This window comes from Dendrobium catenatum, unplaced genomic scaffold (assembly GCF_001605985.2).
Source record: "Dendrobium catenatum unplaced genomic scaffold, ASM160598v2 original_scaffold_111801, whole genome shotgun sequence".
In the NCBI taxonomy this organism is placed as follows: Eukaryota; Viridiplantae; Streptophyta; class Magnoliopsida; order Asparagales; family Orchidaceae; genus Dendrobium; species Dendrobium catenatum.
The window spans coordinates 115,564-136,855 of record NW_021430236.1 but is presented as its reverse complement, the minus strand read 5'-3'; the positions used below and the strand labels follow the sequence as shown (position 1 = coordinate 136,855).

The window sequence follows — 21,292 nt, the reverse complement described above, 5'->3', positions numbered from 1 at the left end:
GCGTCCATCTTATACAATAATTTTCACTTACATTATATTAAACTTTGATTCGAACTTGACCCTGAGACCAGGATTTTATTTTTACTTCAAGTTACAAAATTTCCATTAGATAATGTGCATGATCCTTAAGTTGATCTTCTATTTACTAATGATCCCACATAGCTCAAATCTCACCCTAAGCTTAATCGCTCTTTTTTTAAAACTTTTTTTTTCCATAAATCTCATAAATAGCTAGCCACAACATTTTCCTTGAATTTTATTAGTAATAGATATGGTGGGGTGATTGTCACTTTGGAAAAATAAGTCATTAATAAGAGTACATGTTTTATATATCTTGGGTTTATTATTCTGTGTAATGGTGAAATAGATGGGGATATTACTAGTAGAATTCAAGTTGAATGGCTAAAATAGTGGAATGCATTGAACTTGTAGTGTGATAAAAAAACACCCCTCAAACTTAAGGGAAAATCCTATAACATGGTCATGAGACTTAAAATGTTTTATGATGCAGAATATTGGTCATTAAAGAAAAACATAATATTAAGTTAAGTGTTGCAGCGAATAAGATGCTCAGGTGGATGAGTGGCTTTACTCTTGTAGATAGGATATAAATGAGCATATGATTTAAAAGGTTGGAGTAGCTCTAAAGATTAAATAGAGTCGCATTAGATGGTTTGTTCACATAAAACGATAGCCTTTTTATGACTGAATTAGGAGAGTAGATGCATTAGATTTGGCTTATGTTAAGAAAGGTAGAGGAAGACCTAAAAAGGCATTGTTAGAATATATTATAAAATCTTTCTTTATTTGATTTAAATAAGAATTGACTCTTAATAGAATGCAATAGAGAAAAAAATTCATGAGGCCGACCCCGCATAGTGGGATAAAGGCTTGATTTGATTTTTGTTTTTGTTCAAAGTAAAGAAAAAATCAGATATTTTTATTCTATTCCTTAGCAAAATAAGTGGGGTATAATCAATTAAAATTTAATTTCTTTAACATTTCCATTTTTTTATTTTCCTTCTTTCAACACCATCGAACCAAATAAAGACTACGAAAATAAATCTTCAATTTATTGATAAAAAATTTAAGTATTAACATATACTGGCCAAAATAGAAGAAAATAAGTTGTATCATAATCTAATACATTATAATATGAGTTGCTTTCTACTTAATTCATAATAAGTACATAGATCAAATAAGCCAATTCTTCTTCATTTGGTAGCTTTAATTGATTCCTGGCTTTTGATAAAACTTTAATTTTCCATTGTTATATTGATTCATCAATTTCACGAAAGAAACTATAAAATAGATAATTTAATTTATAATTGAATATGAATTTATGGATATACAACATGCATCATTCCCTTGCCCATTAGTTTTTGTGTAAAACATGTACCTATTTACTTTTTCAAGAATATGTAAATCAAGTGTGTTTGGTGGAGCCATCGTTAAAAGGTAATTCGAATGCAAAATAAAACAACTTGTATGCCAAAATGCTGATATTCAATAATCTTTCCTTATTATTTAAGTAATGCTTCATTGGCAAATAGTTCTACCCTTCTAGTAGCTGAATCTCTTACCTAAAGATCCACCAAGGTCCTTCAATAGAAAAACTCAAAGGAGAATTAGCCCATTTACACACAAAAAAATAGTAGCTTGGGTATAAATCACAAAGAAATGTATAAAATGTAGATATTATAACAAATAAATCCTATAATAACTCAACATGAATCTTTTGAAAAAATGAAAAGAAAGGGAAAAACCACTAAAACCTCACAGGAAATGGTGGATTGCGATTGTTCGCCATAGGTGAGGCAATGGTGGTGGTGGTTGACAATAGGTGATGGAAAATGATGTCCAACAGTGATCATTGATCGTTGAGGGCATCGGAGGAGGGAGACAGTGTTTGTGTCACACCTTATTTTGACATTGAGGGAGAATATGAGGCCCGAGAATCTAAGTTGTAATAAATATTCTTTTATCTTATAATAAATAACAACCAAAGTTACCTAATATCATCTATCAGTAATAAACAACAAAAATAAATTCTTCAATTCAAAACATTATTATATACATCTATATTTAATCACAAAAATCACATACAATACTCTGAATCTATACAATCATCACATATCTATCAAGTTGAGTACAAAAGAATAGCAAAAATAAAAAGAATATGAACATGAATGAATCTTGACCAGCCTCACACTCCTGATCCTCTTCCCTGACCTGAAATCATTTAAACTTATATAATGTGCTAAAAAGCCTAACAGGTCAGCAAAACCCACAACTAGATTCAAAGCATGATAAAAGAATAATATGTATGTCAGGGATCAAATCATAACAACAACATTTATATGATCATTAAATTAGTGCATAAATAGTAAAACTTATATGTAATAGTAGTAAAATCTATAAATGATAAATAATATGGTACGAAAGCCAATAATATGTATAAGTGTCAAATCTATAAAGCAATATTTGTATCACTTCTATCAATTTGAAGATAGATCATATAAAGAAGTAAAACCAAATCATTGGTGAGCATTGTCAAGATAATATCAAGGTAGAAAAATCATTTAGGAGTGTACACATGTTATCTAATTAATTTATATTTGTATCAAATAAGTATATTACATGTTCAACATATCACATGCTTATTATATAATGAGCTAGAACAAAATCATTGAACCGTTTGCCATAAATAGAGTTATCATTCTTTGCCCGTCGGAACGGTAATCCTCTCCATGTAACTCCCAATCAGTATATAACATGAATCAGTTAAGGATAACACTGAACCACATATGTAAATGATCCACCTCCTAGACAAGCCACCGAAACCAGCTTAGCATATTTGGAATGTTTTTTGATAGAATTTGGAGGAAAAATTTAAGGTTGGGATTGTTTAGGGATTTCCATTTGAATTTTATGCATTAAATAGTTTATTTTCCTATGGTTAGGACATCTTGTATTTGGATGAAACATGAGATCTCTTAGATTTAGGTTTTCTTTTGGGCTTTAGCGGTGTCTAGAGATTTTGGAGAGTTCGATCCTCCTCAAGAATAGAGGATAAATTGTATCATGATTTTTTCTTCATCCACCAGGGAATTTCAAGTGTTTTTCTTATATTTTCCTACAGGTTTTGAAAAACTTGCACTATAGTTGCTATTTTTTCCCTCAAATCCAGCTATTTTTTGGATTTATAGTGGTTGTTTCCTATCAGTGAGCTACTACATAGCAGTGACTCCGATCTAGTCTAAAGAAATGCAATAAGAAAGGTCGACTCTTATGGACTTACAATCCTGCCCGAATAAGGCTGCCAGCTAAAACTCCACCTAGCATTTTAAAATCATGACATCCGATCATATGAGGTGCAAGATATGGTAAGCTATTATTTTAAGAGGAAGAATAAGACTGACCTCTAAAAAGTCTTAATGGCCCCAGATTATGAATGGTGAATTATGCTTCAAGTTCTATATTCAATTAACATTTTCATTTTGATGGGATGCTAATGTGATGATAATTTATATCATTTACATCTTCCTAAATATTTATCTTTCTATGTTATTTAAAATGTTTCGAGATTCTTATTTTGTGTAGAAAAATTTTTCCCTAAAAATTAATGAAGATACTTTCCATGCAAGCATATAAGTGTCAATTGCACACTCGTTTATATTTTTTTTAAAATCAGAGTTTTGGTATCAGTTATTTTATTCCCTAACTAAATATTTCAATTTTCAATTCTATTTAAAGTTGTAATCATATATCATTTATTTTATTCTAGATTTGAGTTTACAATTAATGGGTTAAAATTTGTAATGAAAAAAAATGAAGTAGAACATAAAGCATGAATAGTAAAAAAATACAAATAAGAAGTATATAAAGATATGTAAAAAGAAATAAAGAACCAAATCCTCTAACCTAGAGTCTAAGGTTAACATCTAGGGCTTGTTGGGAGTTTAGTTAGATAGATATTTGGAAGATTAAAACTAACCTACTTGGTGGGTATGACGCCCCCGGTCAAGATTACATGCTCATCCATTATCTCAAGTTCATCGGTTTCCTTAGCTTACATAGTTGAGTGCCTATCAGATAATCCTTGTTAGCAACCATGGGTTACCTCATCCAAGGGAACATTGTAAGCTAAGGGTTTGGGGACCGAATCGTAGGCTGACATCTGTGGAAGTGCACAAGCTATGGTTGGTGGACTTATATCTATGTTATCTATGTTAGGATGTCACACTTAAATTACATAGATTCTTATGAAAAGATGTGATGTGAGTGAAAAAGATGTAGACAAAACAAACTTAGTGCCCAGGCTTCTAACTATACTCTACATCACCTATCGGGTTCATATGTTCAGTGGGTTTTGAAATTCTAAATTATCCTAGATAATAAGTAGATATGGGATTAATTTGTATAGTGTAGATTATACCAAGCAACTAAGCTAATTTGCAGTTGTAAAAATTATGAACATAAGAGTATGTCTTACATGTTGGTCTATATTTCTATTATCTAATGAACAAATGCATAACAACAATGACTATGTTTGTGGTTGGTTTCATGGTATTTGTAAATACAAGTATGTAAACAATGAGGCGAGATAACTTCAAATGTAAGCATCAAGAATTACCTTCTTTTTTATATCAAATGTATTAATATTATAGTTCTACAATATTTCATGAGGATATGACAAAAGTGTATATGTGTGTGTATATGCATACTATCTAATCGCAATGTATCCATAAAACAGCATGCAGTTGGATATCAGCGCCAATTCACACTTACTGGTTCATCTAATTAAGGAAATCACATTTGAAGAGTAACAAGTTTGCAACAGATATCCAACTAAAAAGCTTTACAGCATTTGATATTCAAGCTAAACAGCTTCCATCCACATTAGCAATTAAAATTATAGAAACGTTTTTTGTTTGACAATATCCTCCAACTATAAAGAAAGTTTTTAGATACATGTTGAAAGTGAATTCCCTTTTCTTTTGATAGTAATAACAGTAACCACATTAGCAATCAAACATCAACCACTTCAAAATTTATATTGATAGTAATAACAGTAATAACAAATTCAATTACAATTCCATCTCAGCATTTCTTGCTTATGTTCAATATATGTCTTCCCAATATTAATTTAAATTATACAGAATGTAAAGCAAAGTGCATACTTGGAGGGAATTTAGATTACTGTCGTACATTAATTAAATGCTAAGAAGAATACATAATTCTCCATATAGGAGTTAATAAAGCAAGTTCAAATGGCTAAGCATGTCATCTCATAATAAAGCTCCAAGTTTAATGAAATATCTAGTAAAAAATCAACTTACATTGAATTAATGATTCTAAGGAACTAGGAAGAATGTGTGTTTGTATATGAGCACCATAACATAAAGAATGAGTAAATCAACATTTGTAATACTTCCCTTGAAACTTAAAAGAGATATCTTGACTAAGTTGTAAAGCTCAAAACCTCACATTTGTATATATCTTTATATGGCCACTCAACCAAGTCAAAATGTAAAACAACTAATCATATTAAGATAAGTCAACAGATTGGTGTTTACATAGCTTCACATAAAATAATCTTCTCTACTTACATTGATATGTTTTGCCCATGTTGAAGAAACTAAAACATGAAAAGTATACATAGACATCCAAACCATATCACGCTAAAACAAAATTGAAATAAAAAGAATGAATAATTCAAATAAGGGATGGTCCCAACCAACATATAAGAATGAAGGCTAGAGACCATATCATCCCATTGATTTAACTATTTTTAAAATGGAGTACCAATCACTGTACAATGCTAATAATTCACCCTCAATTTCCATCACAATGATATGGACAAGTAAAGAGCAGCCAATGCAAGAAAAAAAAATTCCCTTAGTGATTTCAAAACCTAACAAAAGGAACCATGTGCATTTATAGATTTTTGAGCAAAAGAATTGAATAAAAATTATTGTGTTTTACTGAAATGATATACATAAATCCCACAACTTAAAGATAAATGGATTAGTGTGGGTCTTTCACTTTTCCAGAAACTTAGGCTTTATTTGGGACGACATTTTTATTGCTTCTTAAAGAATATTTCTAGTTTAAAAATTAATTTTTTTATATTTAAAATTTGCTTGAAGAAGCAGTAAGAAAGTCGTCCCAAATGAAACCTGAAAACACAACTTCCAACCATGGATTCTCAAAGCAATGACATGATGCAGTTATTACTGTCAAGAATAACATTTGAGATGGATGCAAAGCAGCCTTTGATTTAAAATCTTTAAAAAAATATGGGATAGACTTATATCGGATGAAATTATTACTCTCTTGTTCCCTGTACTGTATGAACAAGGTTAACAAAACATAATTAGTCAAATAGTTAATAATTTGGAGCCAGTAATTGAAATAGACATCATCTAAACAAAATTTTTGTTACAGAAATGAAACTTGGATGAACACAATTCCTTATCACAGACTTTGTCAACTGAAGAGAGTAAGAAGTAAAAAACGTCCCACACAGAAAGAAAGAGCGCGCCTTCGTAAAAAAAGCTTACATAGATGTTATGGATCTCATTTTTTCTCTGGTGGGAATACATAGATCTTCCATAAAGGAGCCGAATGAAACCAAAATCTCATGTTCGGCAGCTTCTCGTTTGCATAAAGGCGAGAGTGAAATCACCCCCGATCATCCAGGGTGGCCCGCGAGAAGCTCTAATATCCACCTTTCATACGAGATTTCGGTCAGCCATTTAGCTTAAAAAAATATGTGGAGTCATTTAGTTTAGAAGAATGAAAACCACAGCCATCTAACCCCTAGGTTCTATTTCAAGGCAGGATTTAGGCTGAAATGATAAAACCCAACACTTTATTTGCAATGGAAAACTATAACTCCAATGCATTGATACATACTTGTTGAGCCAAAGAGTTAAAAGTGAATTCTTTTTACATGATTTAATGCTCTCCAGTGGAGGCCCTTGAATCTAATTCTCAATTGAATCTATTGGAAGGTGCGCTTCAAACCTAAAATAGCATAAAAATAAGAAAACAATATAAGATTATAGAACTGGATTAGTCATGATTGAAATTTAAAGCACAAAATTTTGATTTACCAACATAACTAGCAAATCTGGTTACCTTGGAGAATTAATAAGAAAAAGAAATTTACCTAATATTATGGTAATAAAAATTCAAAATAATTTTTGAAGAATAGATTTAAAACATCCAATATAACTCAATAGAGCCATGTAAAATGAGAATTTATAATGTCGACCTGAAATAGTTTGGACAAAATAAATGATTATGATGATGATATCTAGTTAATTAAAAATAACATTACCACCACATAATCAATTGATCATAAGACAAATCAAGAGAGCATTGGTGATTGGAGAAAACAAAAGGATAACCAAAGAAATTTTCAAAAAATACTAAAAATGTCTGATACTTGGTAGCTAAGGTAAAAGAGAAAAAAATTAATGCTCTGTCGAATACCTACATACTTCATTTTGAAATGCAATATGCATGTTGACTAATGCACTGATAGATACTAAAGACAATTCAATAATGAGTTGCTAATTCTACCCAATATTCACAAGGAAAAGGATGACAACATAAGGTTTTATTATATTCCTGGCAGAAACAGAGAGATAGGATGATTAATTTTTTGAATGGATTGTTCATTTTAAAAAATAAATAAAGATCCACCATTTCAAGAAAATACCTTCCAAATAGCACATGGAGAATTTAATAACAATTAGCTACATTCATTTGGAACTCAAGCTGTACATGCCTTTCTAATTCATAGCCTCCCCCCCTACTTGTATCTTCTTGATAATTTTTTTTACCAAATCAACAATATGTTTTATGTCAACATAGAAAAAAAATTGAAGTGGTGTTATGCTTATTTCAAAAAATAAGGTCGAAGAGATTTCATAGTAAATTTATTACATTTAGCTAAATTGTAAGCTTTCGTTATATTAGTGTTTGAATAGCCAACTCCCACAGCTAAAAGGTAAAACATCTTATACCCATTGGACATTTATTAGCATTATAAGCAACAGGTAGTACCTTTGGCATTATATCTAGGTAAACTACTAAATCTGGAGCTATCAACCCACTCTCTACTGCCTGAAAAAGGGAACATATTATTTGATATGTTCTTACAAAATGATTTAAAGTATCCTAGTATCATTACCTTAAACCATTCAATATTAATGCCTTTGGCTGCTGAAAAAGAATCTCCTGAATATGAATAACGATCAACCACTAGATTTGTTCCATTTCTTAGCTTATTCTACATTAGTGACCTACAATATTAATAAGTCACCTACTAAATTACTAATGCCAAAAATATTACTTTCAATTTTTTTATAAATTTTAAAGAAATTATTGGGAAGAATGTAAGTTATGTGTCAAATAAATGCTTGGCCTTTCACATATTGTTTCATATCTCATAGCAAAAGAACACAAAAAAATCTAAACTGTATGTTCATTTAGACAATTAACATACCCAAGGCTCATAATTTGAATTATGAAAGAGAAAACTCATCATATATTTAATGCAATGCAAATAAGAAATTTATAATACCACTAGAAATCTTTATATCCTACATACATGAACAAGTTACCAGCATTATGAAATGGTTGTCAGAGTGAAATTGCCAACACTAATTCTTATATATTTATGGAAAGTATAAAATGGAATACCTACAGCACATCTTTATAAATATAATAACCATGCATATAATTTCTTTAGCAGTAACATAAGTTATTAGTATGTAGTAACAAAATTGTGTAGTAATAATGTAAAATTTCAAAATAGAAAGTAGCCCTAGTTTTCTAGTGAGAGAAGCTCTGGTTTTCTAGTGAGAGAATTATGTTGAAATTTTAAAAATTCTGTTTGCAGTTTTTCAGCTACTCTTCCAATGGCGACGAATGGTCGCCAGACACCATTCGCTGGTGGTCCCGGTGATCTTAGGCGTCCATCTACTGGAGGTGGGTTGAATCCCGCTAGATCTCTTCCAACTTTTGGTGATTCAGAATCTGCTAGGGTGAAAATGATGAATGGGGGTGCATTGGTGATTAACGAAGGCGGATTTCTTTCCTCTAAACAATCTGATCCTCATATCGGTACAGGCAAAGAAGTCTTGGTGGATAATAGTAATAAAATTCCAAAACCTGTTCCCAAGGTTTTCATTAAAAATCTGAATTTTAATGGACAAATTGTGGATTCGTCTGGTTTGAAGATATGAGTATCTGATTCTATTGCTGCGGACGATGCTGACATTGGAGTTAAGATGGACAATCTGTTTGCTAAGAACAATATGGTGAATGTGAATACTCGAGATGTGGAGTTAAAAGCTTGAGAAGATGTTTTGGTTTTAGAAGTAAAGATGAATGCAGAAGTGTCAATGTTGAAGTGTGCTGATAAGGATTTGTTTCCTGTTCGTCATTGTTATGATGGAGAGCTAAATTCTGGAAATCTGAATGAAATTCTATTATGGTGCCGAAGGTTCCATCTGGCAACATTATGCATAATGCTTGGAAGAAGAAGAAGGACAATATTTGTGTGATTGGTTTAGATTATGGCACACCCTTATCTGAAGATGGTACCACAGTTAATTTGAATGTGGAAAATGAATTGGAGAATGTAAAAAGACAGCATAATGCTTTAGTTATTAAAGTCTTTGGTGATAATGTGCCTCTTTATGTGGTTAGTAATGAACTATGAAGGCAGTGGGCTCAGTTTGGCAACTTTCACCTTACAGTGCTGGAATGGGGTGGACTTTATGTGCTTTTGAAGATGTAAAAGCTATGGAATCTATCATGAATAATGGGCCTTGGTATGTCAATGGGCATATCATTAGAATGGATAAATGGTCTCCTATGTTCTCTCCTTCTTAGTTAAAAGGGTTAACAGCTCCAGTTTTGATCAGATTATTGAATTTACCTCTTCAATGCTGGGATGAGGTTATTGTATGCAGGATTGCTTCAAAGGTTGGTACTCCATATATGATTGATGGAAGTATGTTTCAATGGAGTAGGAGGGAGTTTGCGAGGGTATGTGTCCTTGTGAAATTGGAAGATAGCCTCCCTTTTGGTGTTTGGGTTGAGGGGACTTATGGTAAATTCTTCCAAAAGATTGAATATGAGAGAATATCTTCATTCTGCTTTACATGTGGAAGGATTGGACACGTGCAAAAACATTGTCTAGAGAAAAAGATAGATGTAGTGCAAGGCAAAGGTATGCAGCAAGGAAAAAATGGGATGGATAAAGGAATTCTGAACTTGAATGCTGCAGAAGCCAAGACAGATAAAAAGATTGAAGAAAATGTTACTCTTAATGATGGTTATGGACCTTGGGTCCATGTAAATTAAGGGAGGAAGAAATCTAATTATAGTAGAAGACTTCCAGCTGGTTTTATGAAGATGCCTGAGAATAAATCTGAAGTTGCTGCAGCGATGGAGAAGAACAAAGAGACAACTATTGATAAACCAAGTGTGGAGGAGGTGGCTAATGCTCAAATTCTGGTTCGGGATTCTTCTGTTTCATGCCAACAGAGGAGTTCAATTATTGAAAATGGTATGAACTTCCATTATGATTATAATACATTCAGTTATTTATGTGATATTGGGGAAGAGGGTGAAATTATTCAGGATAGTGCTGATGAAGGAAAATTGGGTGATATTATTACTAAAAAAGTTGAAGAAGTTCAAGTTATTGTGGATGGGGAGGCTGCTGTGTTGAATAAGTTTGATAATGGTGTGAACATGATTCTAGAAGGTTATGGTTAGGTTTTGAATGAAAATTCTTAAGATAGGAATGATAGTTCTACTTCTATAAAGAGTAAGTATTCAAAATAGCTTAAGGGACTAGGTCCTATTAAGCTTTCTCTTAGGAGTAGAAGATTTGATGGGGAAGTTAAAGACAAGGTGGGGAACTCTTCCCCTATTTTTAATTAATGGCTTCCATTATTTTTTTGAATTGTAGAGTAGCCAGGAAGAGTAAAGCTTCTCTATACTTGAAGTAAATTGTGAAGGATTATGTAGTTTTATTTGTTAGCTTGTTGGAAACAAAACTTACTTTGGTTAGTAGAAATGAAGTTAATTCATTAATTGGAGCTGATTGGGATTTTAGTTATACTCCTTCTAATGGCTTATCTGGAGGCATATTGGTTGTTTGGAGATCCAAGCTAGCTTCTTTTTCTTTGTGTAAATCTTCTTCCCAATGTATAAGTGGGGATTTAAATATTTTGAAGATGGGGGTTTGAAGGATATCTATTGTGTATGGAAGCAAAGAGGTGATTGGAAGGAGGGAACTTTGGAGGGATATTAAATTGTATTATTCCAAGGATACTCCTATTATGGGAGGAGATTTTAATTGCATATTGGCAAAAGAGGATAACAAGGGGGGAAAGAGGTTTTTATTTTCTCAATGTGCAAAGGAGAGGATACAGTTTTTTAGCAAGATTGATTTGCATGAATCTAGTTTTTTGGGGCCCTAGATTTAATTGGTGCAACAATAAGGTGATAGGAGCGTGCATTTTGGAGAGGCTCGATAGATGTTATTTGAATTCAGTGGCTATTGGTTCTTCCCAGTTGATGGTGGTGCGTCATCTACCTAGGATTGCATCTAACCATTGCCCTTTCTTTTTAAATCTAGTGAGAAATATTCCTAAAATTCAGAAAAATATTAAATTTGAGGAGTATTAGGCATCTTATCCGGCATCTGCTTCTATTGTGCTTAAAGCATGGAATAAAAGAGCATGTGGTACTTTTTCTGAAATTCTTAATATCATGTTTAAAAGATCTTTGAAACCTTTATTATTTTGGAGTAAAGCAAAACATAAAGATCTCAATGAATTGAAGGAATGTCTCAAAAAGGATATTTATGAATTGCAAATGGAGGAAGCTAATGTAGGAGCTCTTTCGGAAGATAAAACTTTGCTCTTAAGGTAAAAGGTGAATGAACTTAACAGTACCTTGGCTCGTTTGAATACATGGTGGAGGGAAAAAAGAAAGATCAATTGGGTGAAGGATGGAGATAAAAATACAAGATTCTTTCAGGCATATGCTAACGGTAGAAGGAATAGGAATTGGATTTCAAAAATTAAAAACGAAAGTGGGATAGAGGTTGAAGATCAAAAGGATGTTGAGAACATTTTTTTTTATTATTTCATTCATAAATGGCGGTTGAGGGACTATAACTTGGAAGATTGGCCTCCTAGCTTAAATATCCTATAAGAAGAAGAAGATAGAAAGAGGTTGGATGCTGAACTTTCATTGAAGGAAGTTATTGAAGCAGTTAGTGAATTGAAGGGCTTTAAATCTCCAGGAATAGATGGTATATCCTATTCTTTCTTGAAGAGTTATTGGGCTATTATTAAAAATGACACCTGGAATGCCATTCATCAAGTATTTTTTACGGGATTAATGGATTCAGAATGGAAAGAGTCTACATTAGTGCTAATTCCAAAGGTTGAAATTCCTTCAATTCCATCTCATTTCAGACCGATTAGCTTATGCAAATATTTTTATAAATTGATTGCTAAAATTCTTTTAAGTAGAATGCATGGTATGATTCATAAACTCATCTCCAAAGAACAGTTCGCTTTTTTGATGGGACGATCAATCTCTACACATATTATTATGGCTCATGAAGTGTTTCACAAATTTAGATTTTCTAAATCAACAACAGGCTTGGTTTCCTTCAAAATTGATATGGAGCAAGTTTATGATAGCATGGGGTGGTCTACATTGGAGCAAGTATTGAGGTACTTCGGTTTCCCTTGCAAATACTCTAAGTTAATTATGGATTGTGTGGTGGATGCTACGTTTTATGTATTGATTAATGTCAATTATTCTAAATTGGTTATGGCTAAGAGTGGATTCCGACAGGGATGTCCACTATCTCCATTTTTGTTCATTTTATGCTCCCAATTGTTATTTAATGCTTTGATTAATAAGGGAGATTTGGTGGGAATCAAAGTGCACTCAAGTATTCCAAGAATATCTCATTTGCTTTATGCAAATGATATTGTTATTTTCTCTGAATCAAGTATTAAGATGGTAAAAGAGGTAAGGAGAACAATTGTGGATTTTTGTGAGTGGACGGGTCAACACATGAATTACAATAAATCAGTAATTCTCTTTGGTAAAGTTGTGAAGAAGAAGAAAAGGAGAAGCATTACTCAGATTATGGGGCCTAAACCGGTGAAGGAGATGACTTATTTGGGTGTGAAATAGCATTAAGAAGGCTGGTTCAAGCTGATTTCCAAGGCTTATTGGAGAAATCATTGGGGTAAATCAATATTTAGGGCAACAAGTTTATGTCTTTGCAGAGAAGGATCATTCTTATTAAATTTGCTATATTGGCTTTTCCAATCTTTCAATTGACTCATGCTCTTGTTCCTAAGAGTTTTCTTGCTGATATTGATAAGATGTGTAGAGCATTTATTTGGCACAAATAGGACGGTAAAGGTGGCATTCATTATGTCAATTTGGAGGTGTTGTGCAAACCAATTGAATTGGGTGGTAGGGGTCTCCATTCTTGCTTAAAATTTGTTGGGCCGGTAAGAGCTAAGTTTGCATGGAATTATTTGAATAATAGAGATTCTTTACTGAATAAGACATTGTTTATGAAATATGGATTTGATATTTCGAATTCTGGAATGAAAAAATCTTTTTCTTGGAGGATTAATGCAGATGGTACCACCAAAGGTCTTGAAAACATTACAAATGGAGAATTGTAAATGGAAGATAGGTAAATGTGATGAAAGATAATTGGATTCTTGATAAAAGCATCATGATGTGGCGTACATTTTTTTCTATCATGATGGATTCTGATATGTTAGTAGAGAATTTTATTATTAATGGATCATGGAATTAGGATATACTGAGAAGTTATTTCGGTGAAGACCTGGTGCTGCTAATTAGCAAAACAACCATATATTCTAATGAACAAGAAGATCAGGTGGAGTTGCTGAACCAGATGTCCGGTAAAACCATTTCTTATCTTGGTTCTAATGATGTGGTTTGTAATGACTCTTCCATAATGTATTGGGGATGGATTAAAAAGCTTAAATTAAATTCTCAAGTTGAGAATTTATGGTGGAGGATTTTTCATAAGGTAATTCCTATATTCAATTTTCTTCTTCAAAGAAAATTGATAGAAAAAAATTTCTATCCTAGAGGATGCTTGAAGATTGAAGATTATGAGCATGTGGTTGTGGGCTGTTTTAAATTAACTTAGGTGATTCAGATTTTGAAAAAATGGGGATTTTCAATCCCGGTTTTTGGTAGATTTGATGAGTGTTGTACATGGTTGAATCAATGTGCTTCTAAGCAAACTATTTTGGGGAATATGTACTGCACGTTGGTTTTTTTATATTGGAAATCAGGAAGTAAAGGAATCTATGGTGATGGTGAAGACAGTAATTTGTTTATTGCGTCTAATACAATTACTTTGTCTTCTATATCAACTAATTTAGATGTAATTAAATGCTCGTCGGGAATCTGGGTTGTTAATAAGTCTAATAGACTATTGAAGAAATCTTGGCATCCTCGTCCTCCTGACTAGATCAAAGTTAATGTGGATGTGTGCTTGCTATCGTCATACAGGGCTACTATTGGGGGAGTATTCAGAGATCACAGAGGAACGTTTCTATGTGTATTCGGGTTTAGTGAAATTCACTGGGATGTAAATCAACTGGACTTTCTTGCTATTCAGTCCCTGAATTGGTATTTACAAAAGTGGATGCTTGATTATAAAGGTATCATTGTTGAAGGTGATAATGCAAATGTATTTAAGATTCTTCAAAGGTGTTACAACTTACATGTAGCAGCCGAAGATCGTGTGGATGTTCCTTAAGGGTCGAGAGATTTTAATTTTGTTATGTTTAATTTGGTGGAGAGAGCTTGTAATAAGTTAGCCGACTTGTAGGCTAACATTGCTTTTAATTATGATTTTCTTTGGGATGATATTACCATGTGTAGTATTCCTCCTTTTTTAAAAGTATTAAAGGAGGAATGCGAAGTTATTTTTAGGTTGTAATTGGTTTTCTATTTTAATAAAATTGCTTTGGCATTTCATCAAAAAAAAAAAAAAAACCAAATTAGACCGGTGAATACTTTTTTTACTCCCTCTTATCATTGTTTTTAAGCAGTAAATGCTTCAATTCATTCAAAATTTCAATAATTATGTTATTTGGCTATTAAGTATGAAGAATTCAAGGAATACTTAGAATGAATATGAATATAAAAAATGAGATTGTGCTAACAAAATTACCACTAACAAATATATATGTTTGTCATTGCACTAATAAATTCCTAGTTTAGACAAGAAATATTTTCTCTTTTTGTAACTTCTACTTAATATTATGATAATAACTTATCTGAGCTTACTGATTATAACTAAAGGTTTCACGTAACAACATTATTCTTTTTTAAAAAATGTGAAATACAAAAATTTATCATGTCAATCATTTGAAAAATAATGGTAATAGTTTGTGGTGAGTAACTTTTGAGTAACATTAATAGCTAGAAATTGTTATGGGCATTAAGATTCATGTCTAAGAATGTGATCTAAAATTTGTAATGGAGCGGTGCAAGACTCAGAAGAGTTTGGTGGAAGGAATGTAAAGGGACATTTTTAAAGATCATTATAGTGAATGAGTTTTTTAAGTGGTGTAAATGACTAGAATGGTATTGTTAGGCCAGTTTCTACTGAATCGGCCCAGGCGGCCTAAATCATTGAGTCGGTTCTTACTTACAGGAGGTAGACCAAGCCCAATCGGCCTCTTAGGGATTTCCGCCCAAGCTCCTAGTGGACCCCTCTAGGAAATTCAATATGCAAGGAGGGTGCGGCTAGGGTTAGAGAGATAGTTTAAATGAAGTTTTTGAACTTATGTATTAAGTAGGAGGAGATGTTTAGGGTTAGGGTTATGCTTTGTTTTGTGCCTGATTTTGGAGTTTTTGTTTTTGGTGTCTTAGGCCCTAGATTCATCAAGGGATTGGGAGAGAATGATCTTCCTCTCAAATTGAGGATAAATTATATCTTGCTTTACTTCTTCCATTGGTTTGCTTTTCTACAATAACATATACTATTTTTGCTTGTTTTCCATTAGATTTGTGGAGTTTTCCCACTATTTTTGTCAATATTGTTAGGGTTTACTTGAAATATTCAATTTTTTCCTATCCAATTGGTACCAGAGCAGATTTTGGGACCTTATTGGGATGATTTTCTAAAATTTTAGCAGCTGTTATTTTTTTGTAGGAAGGGTTTCTTACTAAATTTTGTATCAACAACCAGATTTATGAACCTACAAAAATTTCAAGTATTGATGGCGACCAAGAAGGTAGAAGGGCTTGAGGAACGCTTTAAAGGGGATATGTGCCAAATGAAATCAATGGTGGAAGGTCAAATTTCATCTGTAGAAGACAAGGTCTCATCCGTGGAAGACAAAGTTTTTGATCTTCATGTGATGATGAAGAAGCTATTAGAAAATATAATTCAAATGGCGGCATCAGAGACAAAAGGGCCAGTGGGAAGAACTACAAATTCTAAATTTCGTAGGAAGGAAAATCATGTGGAGATCATGGAGGAAAAAAGGGGAAGGTATGGAGAGAGGCGTGGACATGGGGGGGGAAATCAGCATACATGATATTCGAACATGATATTCGAATACGACGACGACGACGATGACGTAATTGGCTGCGGCGGCGCCGCCAACGCCGCAGGGGCAAAGGGAACATAGCAAGTACGCGCTCTGGAACAGAGCTTCGATGTGGAAAACCGGCTCGAGCCATAGCGGAAGGCTCGTTTAGCTCAAGATCTGGGCCTCCAGCCTTGCCAAGTCGCCGTCTGGTTCCAGAACAGGCGCGCGAGGTGGAAGACGAAGCCGCTCGAACGCGTCTTCTCCGCTCTCAAGTCGCGCTACGACGCCCTGAGGCTCGACTTCGACTTCGACTTCGACTCACTTCGCTCTCAAGTCGCTGCGTTGAAGTTGGGCGAATTGGTACCTCCTAACTGGAGGGAGATTGCTCATGGAATGCTTGCTGAGAGAGCATTGGAACATATCTTACCTTCTGAAGAGGATTTTCCTTACATTGTTCGTGTTGAAAGTACCATTACTGAAAGTAATGGACCCTAAAGGTAACATCTTGGAAATTTGCCCAAGATGTTTGTTTTGGTTCCTTTTTCACGATTTAATTGCTTTCTATTACAATTGCGAGGACGTCGGAAGCTGCCCAGAGGGCGGCGGCTGCGGACGGTGTCATCCTAGCGGAGAAACCGTGGAATATGGAGCATGTGTGGATGACGGGGCCACCGGAGGTCCAACTAGTGTCTCCGTCAAAGAGTCGGCTTCCGCGGCAGCCACAACGGTTTCGTACCAGTGGCCGTGGGTAGGAAAGACAGATGGTTTGGCCTCGCCATCGATGCAGACGATGTATGTCTTTCGGCTGGTTTTCTCCGAGGTGGAGATGGTCGGAGAAGAAAGAAAAAGAGTACGGCCAGAAACAGAAACGTAAAATGGTGATTTTTCTTCATTTTTTTTTTGTTTTGTTTTTGGTGAGCGATGTTGGAATGGTGGACTGTGTGTCCGAATGTGATTTCAAATTTAAATGTTACAGACCTTGCTTTGTAGGGAAAACAGTGGCCTTCCTTTATTTAATTTATTGCACTTAACTTGCATCTTTTTAGTTTTTATTTAATTTCCGTGTTGAAATTTTAGGGCCAAAGTCATAAGCTAAATAGATTCGTGGCAGCTAGCTGCACGTATTTAGATTTCTCTCCGGCGAGCAGCTCCAGATCCGGAGAGACTTCGCTCCGGCAAGTTAACAAAAGTTGCAACATATCGTAGTCAAAATTGACTTTGAAAAATTGTGCAGCCATACGGTGACTTTAACAAGCTACATATGATAGAAGAAGATTTTAGTATTATAAGTCAGTAGATCTGCAGATGTAATGGTGTTCACTGAAGGTAGTTCTCTTCCCTGTAAAAAATAATTAAAAAAAAGTTAATTTTAATTTACTCTGGATATACCTAACCAAACAAGAGAAACAAATCTCCTGCGTTTCTTTTGCAAACAGCCAAACAAAGCAAAGCATTCGAAATGCATCACATTTACTTTACATTGTATTTACTTTACACTGCATTTCTTTTGCAGGCAACCAAACAGCCCCTTAGGGTGAACCAAGTTCTTGGGAAAGGGGAAATTATGAAGGAATATGATAAAATGGGGGAGATCCAAAGGTGAGAAAGTTGAAGATGCTCATTTTTGAATGGGAGGATGCACACAAGTGGATCTACAAGTTGGAGTGGTTTTACATTGTCAATGGGATAATAAAGGAGGTTAAGTTGACAGCAGTAGAGTATGTTTGGAGGGGAAGGCGATGTCCTTGTATTAGTGGAGGGATGAAAGGAGACCCAAAGGAGTTAGAGGGAATTTAAGGAATGCTTATTAGAACATTTCTAAACAGGCAGGGGCGGGGACATCTACGAGCAGTTCTTTGCACTAGTACATGACGAATCAGTGGTAGACTATCATGAGATATTCAAGCACTTGGCTAGTTGGGTGGAGCAACTATTAGAGACGGCGTTAAAGGGTAACTTCAAGAAGGGACTCAAATTTGAGATCAGAGCTGCGGTAAGGGTCATGAGGCCTCATGACTTGAGAGAGGCAATTGAGTTGGCACAGTTGGTGGAAGATCAGAAGTATCTAAAGAGGGGAGCCATGAACAACAATTTAGGAGGCTCTTACAAGATGACTACTCGTCTAACAGCCAAGGGTCCCATAGCAGGTGGGTTTAATTAATTAAATATAAACTCTTAAATAACTTCTAAAATTTAAATATTATTTAAAATGATTTCACTAAATTGTTATTTTTAATTATTTAAATTTAAGTATAATTTCAACATTAATTAAATTTTTTAAATATTTAAATATTTTTAAATAATTTAAAATATGTAATATGTAATAAATTAAATTTTTTAATTTGGAAATATTTTAATTATTTTAATTAAATATTGATTTTAAATATTAAATATCTTATATTTTAAAAAATTATATGTATATATATGTGAAAAAAAATTGAGTTTTTTTATTTTACTTGTTTTGAAATTTTTTGGATTTTTAATTTATTAAAAGGGTTTAGCTGCGACGGCGGTGTCCCACGACATGTGGTGTGCTCGGATTAGTCCATTTAAAACTACTACAATCATTAGCAATGATTGCACGGCGGCGCAATCATTGCTAATGATTGGATGATTACACGACAACTGATTTGTCTTAGTCAATAATGTATTGTGCCATCCGTTCCTCTACATTTATACTGAAGGACAAGATCACACCGGATGGATTACGGAACCGCACGATCAACCATGATGTTGGATAGGACTGTAGGAAGACAAGATCTACGCCGTTGATCAAAGGGTTAATGGCTCAGATTTTGTGCAGTTCAGGCATGTGTATATCGAACCATAGAAGAGTTTTTGGGCTCATTCAATCAATCAGATGGATAGTTTTTCATGAAATTTTAAACCTAGACTCCATGTATGAACAATAATCATGGGTACATGATAGAACTTTTTAAAATGCAATTAATTAAAAGCTATTTTAACTAAGGTGTCCTAGCCTAGGTTAGGGCTTTTACCTCGATTTAATGGACGGACTTATTTATTTAAGGTATCTCTAAATTTGTGGTATATCCATGCTAATTTTCTCTTCAAGAACTAAGGTCTAGAAAGCTCCTTATCGCATGGTGTAGTGCTTGGACAAATTCAACTTGAGTTCATCGAAAATATCCTTTCCATTGAGGTTTTAATGATGGGTTTGAGTGGGGAGATGTGGGGGAGTATCTTGAGAGCTCAAACAAATGAGGGCTTTGCTTGGGGAGGCCTTGGGCAAGAAGATTCAAGATAAAAAAGAAAGTCCCTTCTAATGAGGCATTAGGCCTCTATTTATAGTCTAAACCCTAAGATAGATGGCTAGGATGTCTCTTAGGGCTAATTAAGAGAGATTTATGCTCTCTTGGACATATTGTAGGTAAAGGGGAGGCTTAGGGGTGTTTAAATGCCATGTGGGACCTAAATAAGTCAATTTGACCAAATTAAGATCTAATTAACCAAATTAATTATGATTAGGTCAACATGGTAAATCAAGTCCAAATTAATTAGGAATTGAACTCAAGGGGTTTTGAAATTTATCTAAGCTGAAATGGAAGTGACTTGGATTGGCCTAGTCAACTTCAATTTTCTTGGTCAATCATGTTAACCCAGGACATGAGTTTAGACTCAACACATTTGGTTTGACTCATTAAACCCATTAGAAAGCATTTTAGGATATGGCTTGGTCAATTTGAATAAGTCAACCCTCTTGACCTTAGTCTAGTGAAAGGCAAGGTCAAGAAAGTACTCTATTCAACTTGAAATTATTAATATCAACAGTTATATAAAAAGGCAATTGTGATATGAAGTGCCCAGGAGTAAATCCTCATCAGAAAAGGTTACTCCATGTACCTCTTTTAAGTGTAAAGCCTCCCCAAAGGAAAACTCTATGAGTTGTGCTAAATAAAATTTAGGATAAAAAAGATCCTTGATCAAAGCCTCTCGCATTTCAGGAGAAAGTACAAGTGCATCAAATATATTCAGCATCACAGGGAGTTTTCTAAGGTGAGCTAATACATTATAATCCACTTTTGGTGGTCCACCACCCACTTTCTCTTGTGGAGGAAGTGTTGGTGAAACGATACCCTTATTTTGATTGATAGGTTCTTTTCCCTTATCTTTCTTAAATGTCATTGGAGATGGTACAACACGACCACTTCTGAGATTTATTTATATTATTTCTTCAGGCTCAGAAGTTGAGGTCACATCAACCAAAACTTAGAATCTGATTCTTCTTAGACTTAGTTGGTCTCTAAGTTTGGTAACTCGGGCTCAATGACAATTGTAATCCCTGCATTTTATGCACAGGTAGATCATCATCAGAACTTGATTCAGGCAATTGAGAATATTCAATTGTAGGTCATTCATTTTTAGATCCAGAATAGACAGATAACATGTATGCGTAAGGATCGTTCACTTCATTAACACCCATTGGAACATACATGAAATCAGAGAGAGTGATAGGCTTCAGGATTTCCCCTTGCCATTTAGGGAGATACCTTGTTTGACTTTGAAAGTTTATTCTTTTTTTTTTCCTTTCCCTTCACAGTTAAAACTCTCTTTTTAAGAAATTTTGAGGGTGTTTCAAGGGTGAAGGGCCCTTTCCCTTCATT

At 33.9% G+C, this 21,292-nt stretch overlaps 1 protein-coding gene across 1 annotated transcript; it reads left to right on the top strand.

The window, feature by feature from the left end:
• Window positions 1-16,352: 16,352 nt before the first annotated feature.
• Window positions 16,353-17,719, top strand: LOC110114758 (homeobox-leucine zipper protein ATHB-16-like). The gene is given in 2 exon segments (XM_020847744.2): window positions 16,353-16,553; window positions 16,767-17,719. Coding segments are annotated over 2 exon segments (597 nt in total). The 3' UTR covers window positions 17,163-17,719.
• Window positions 17,720-21,292: the final 3,573 nt, after the last annotated feature.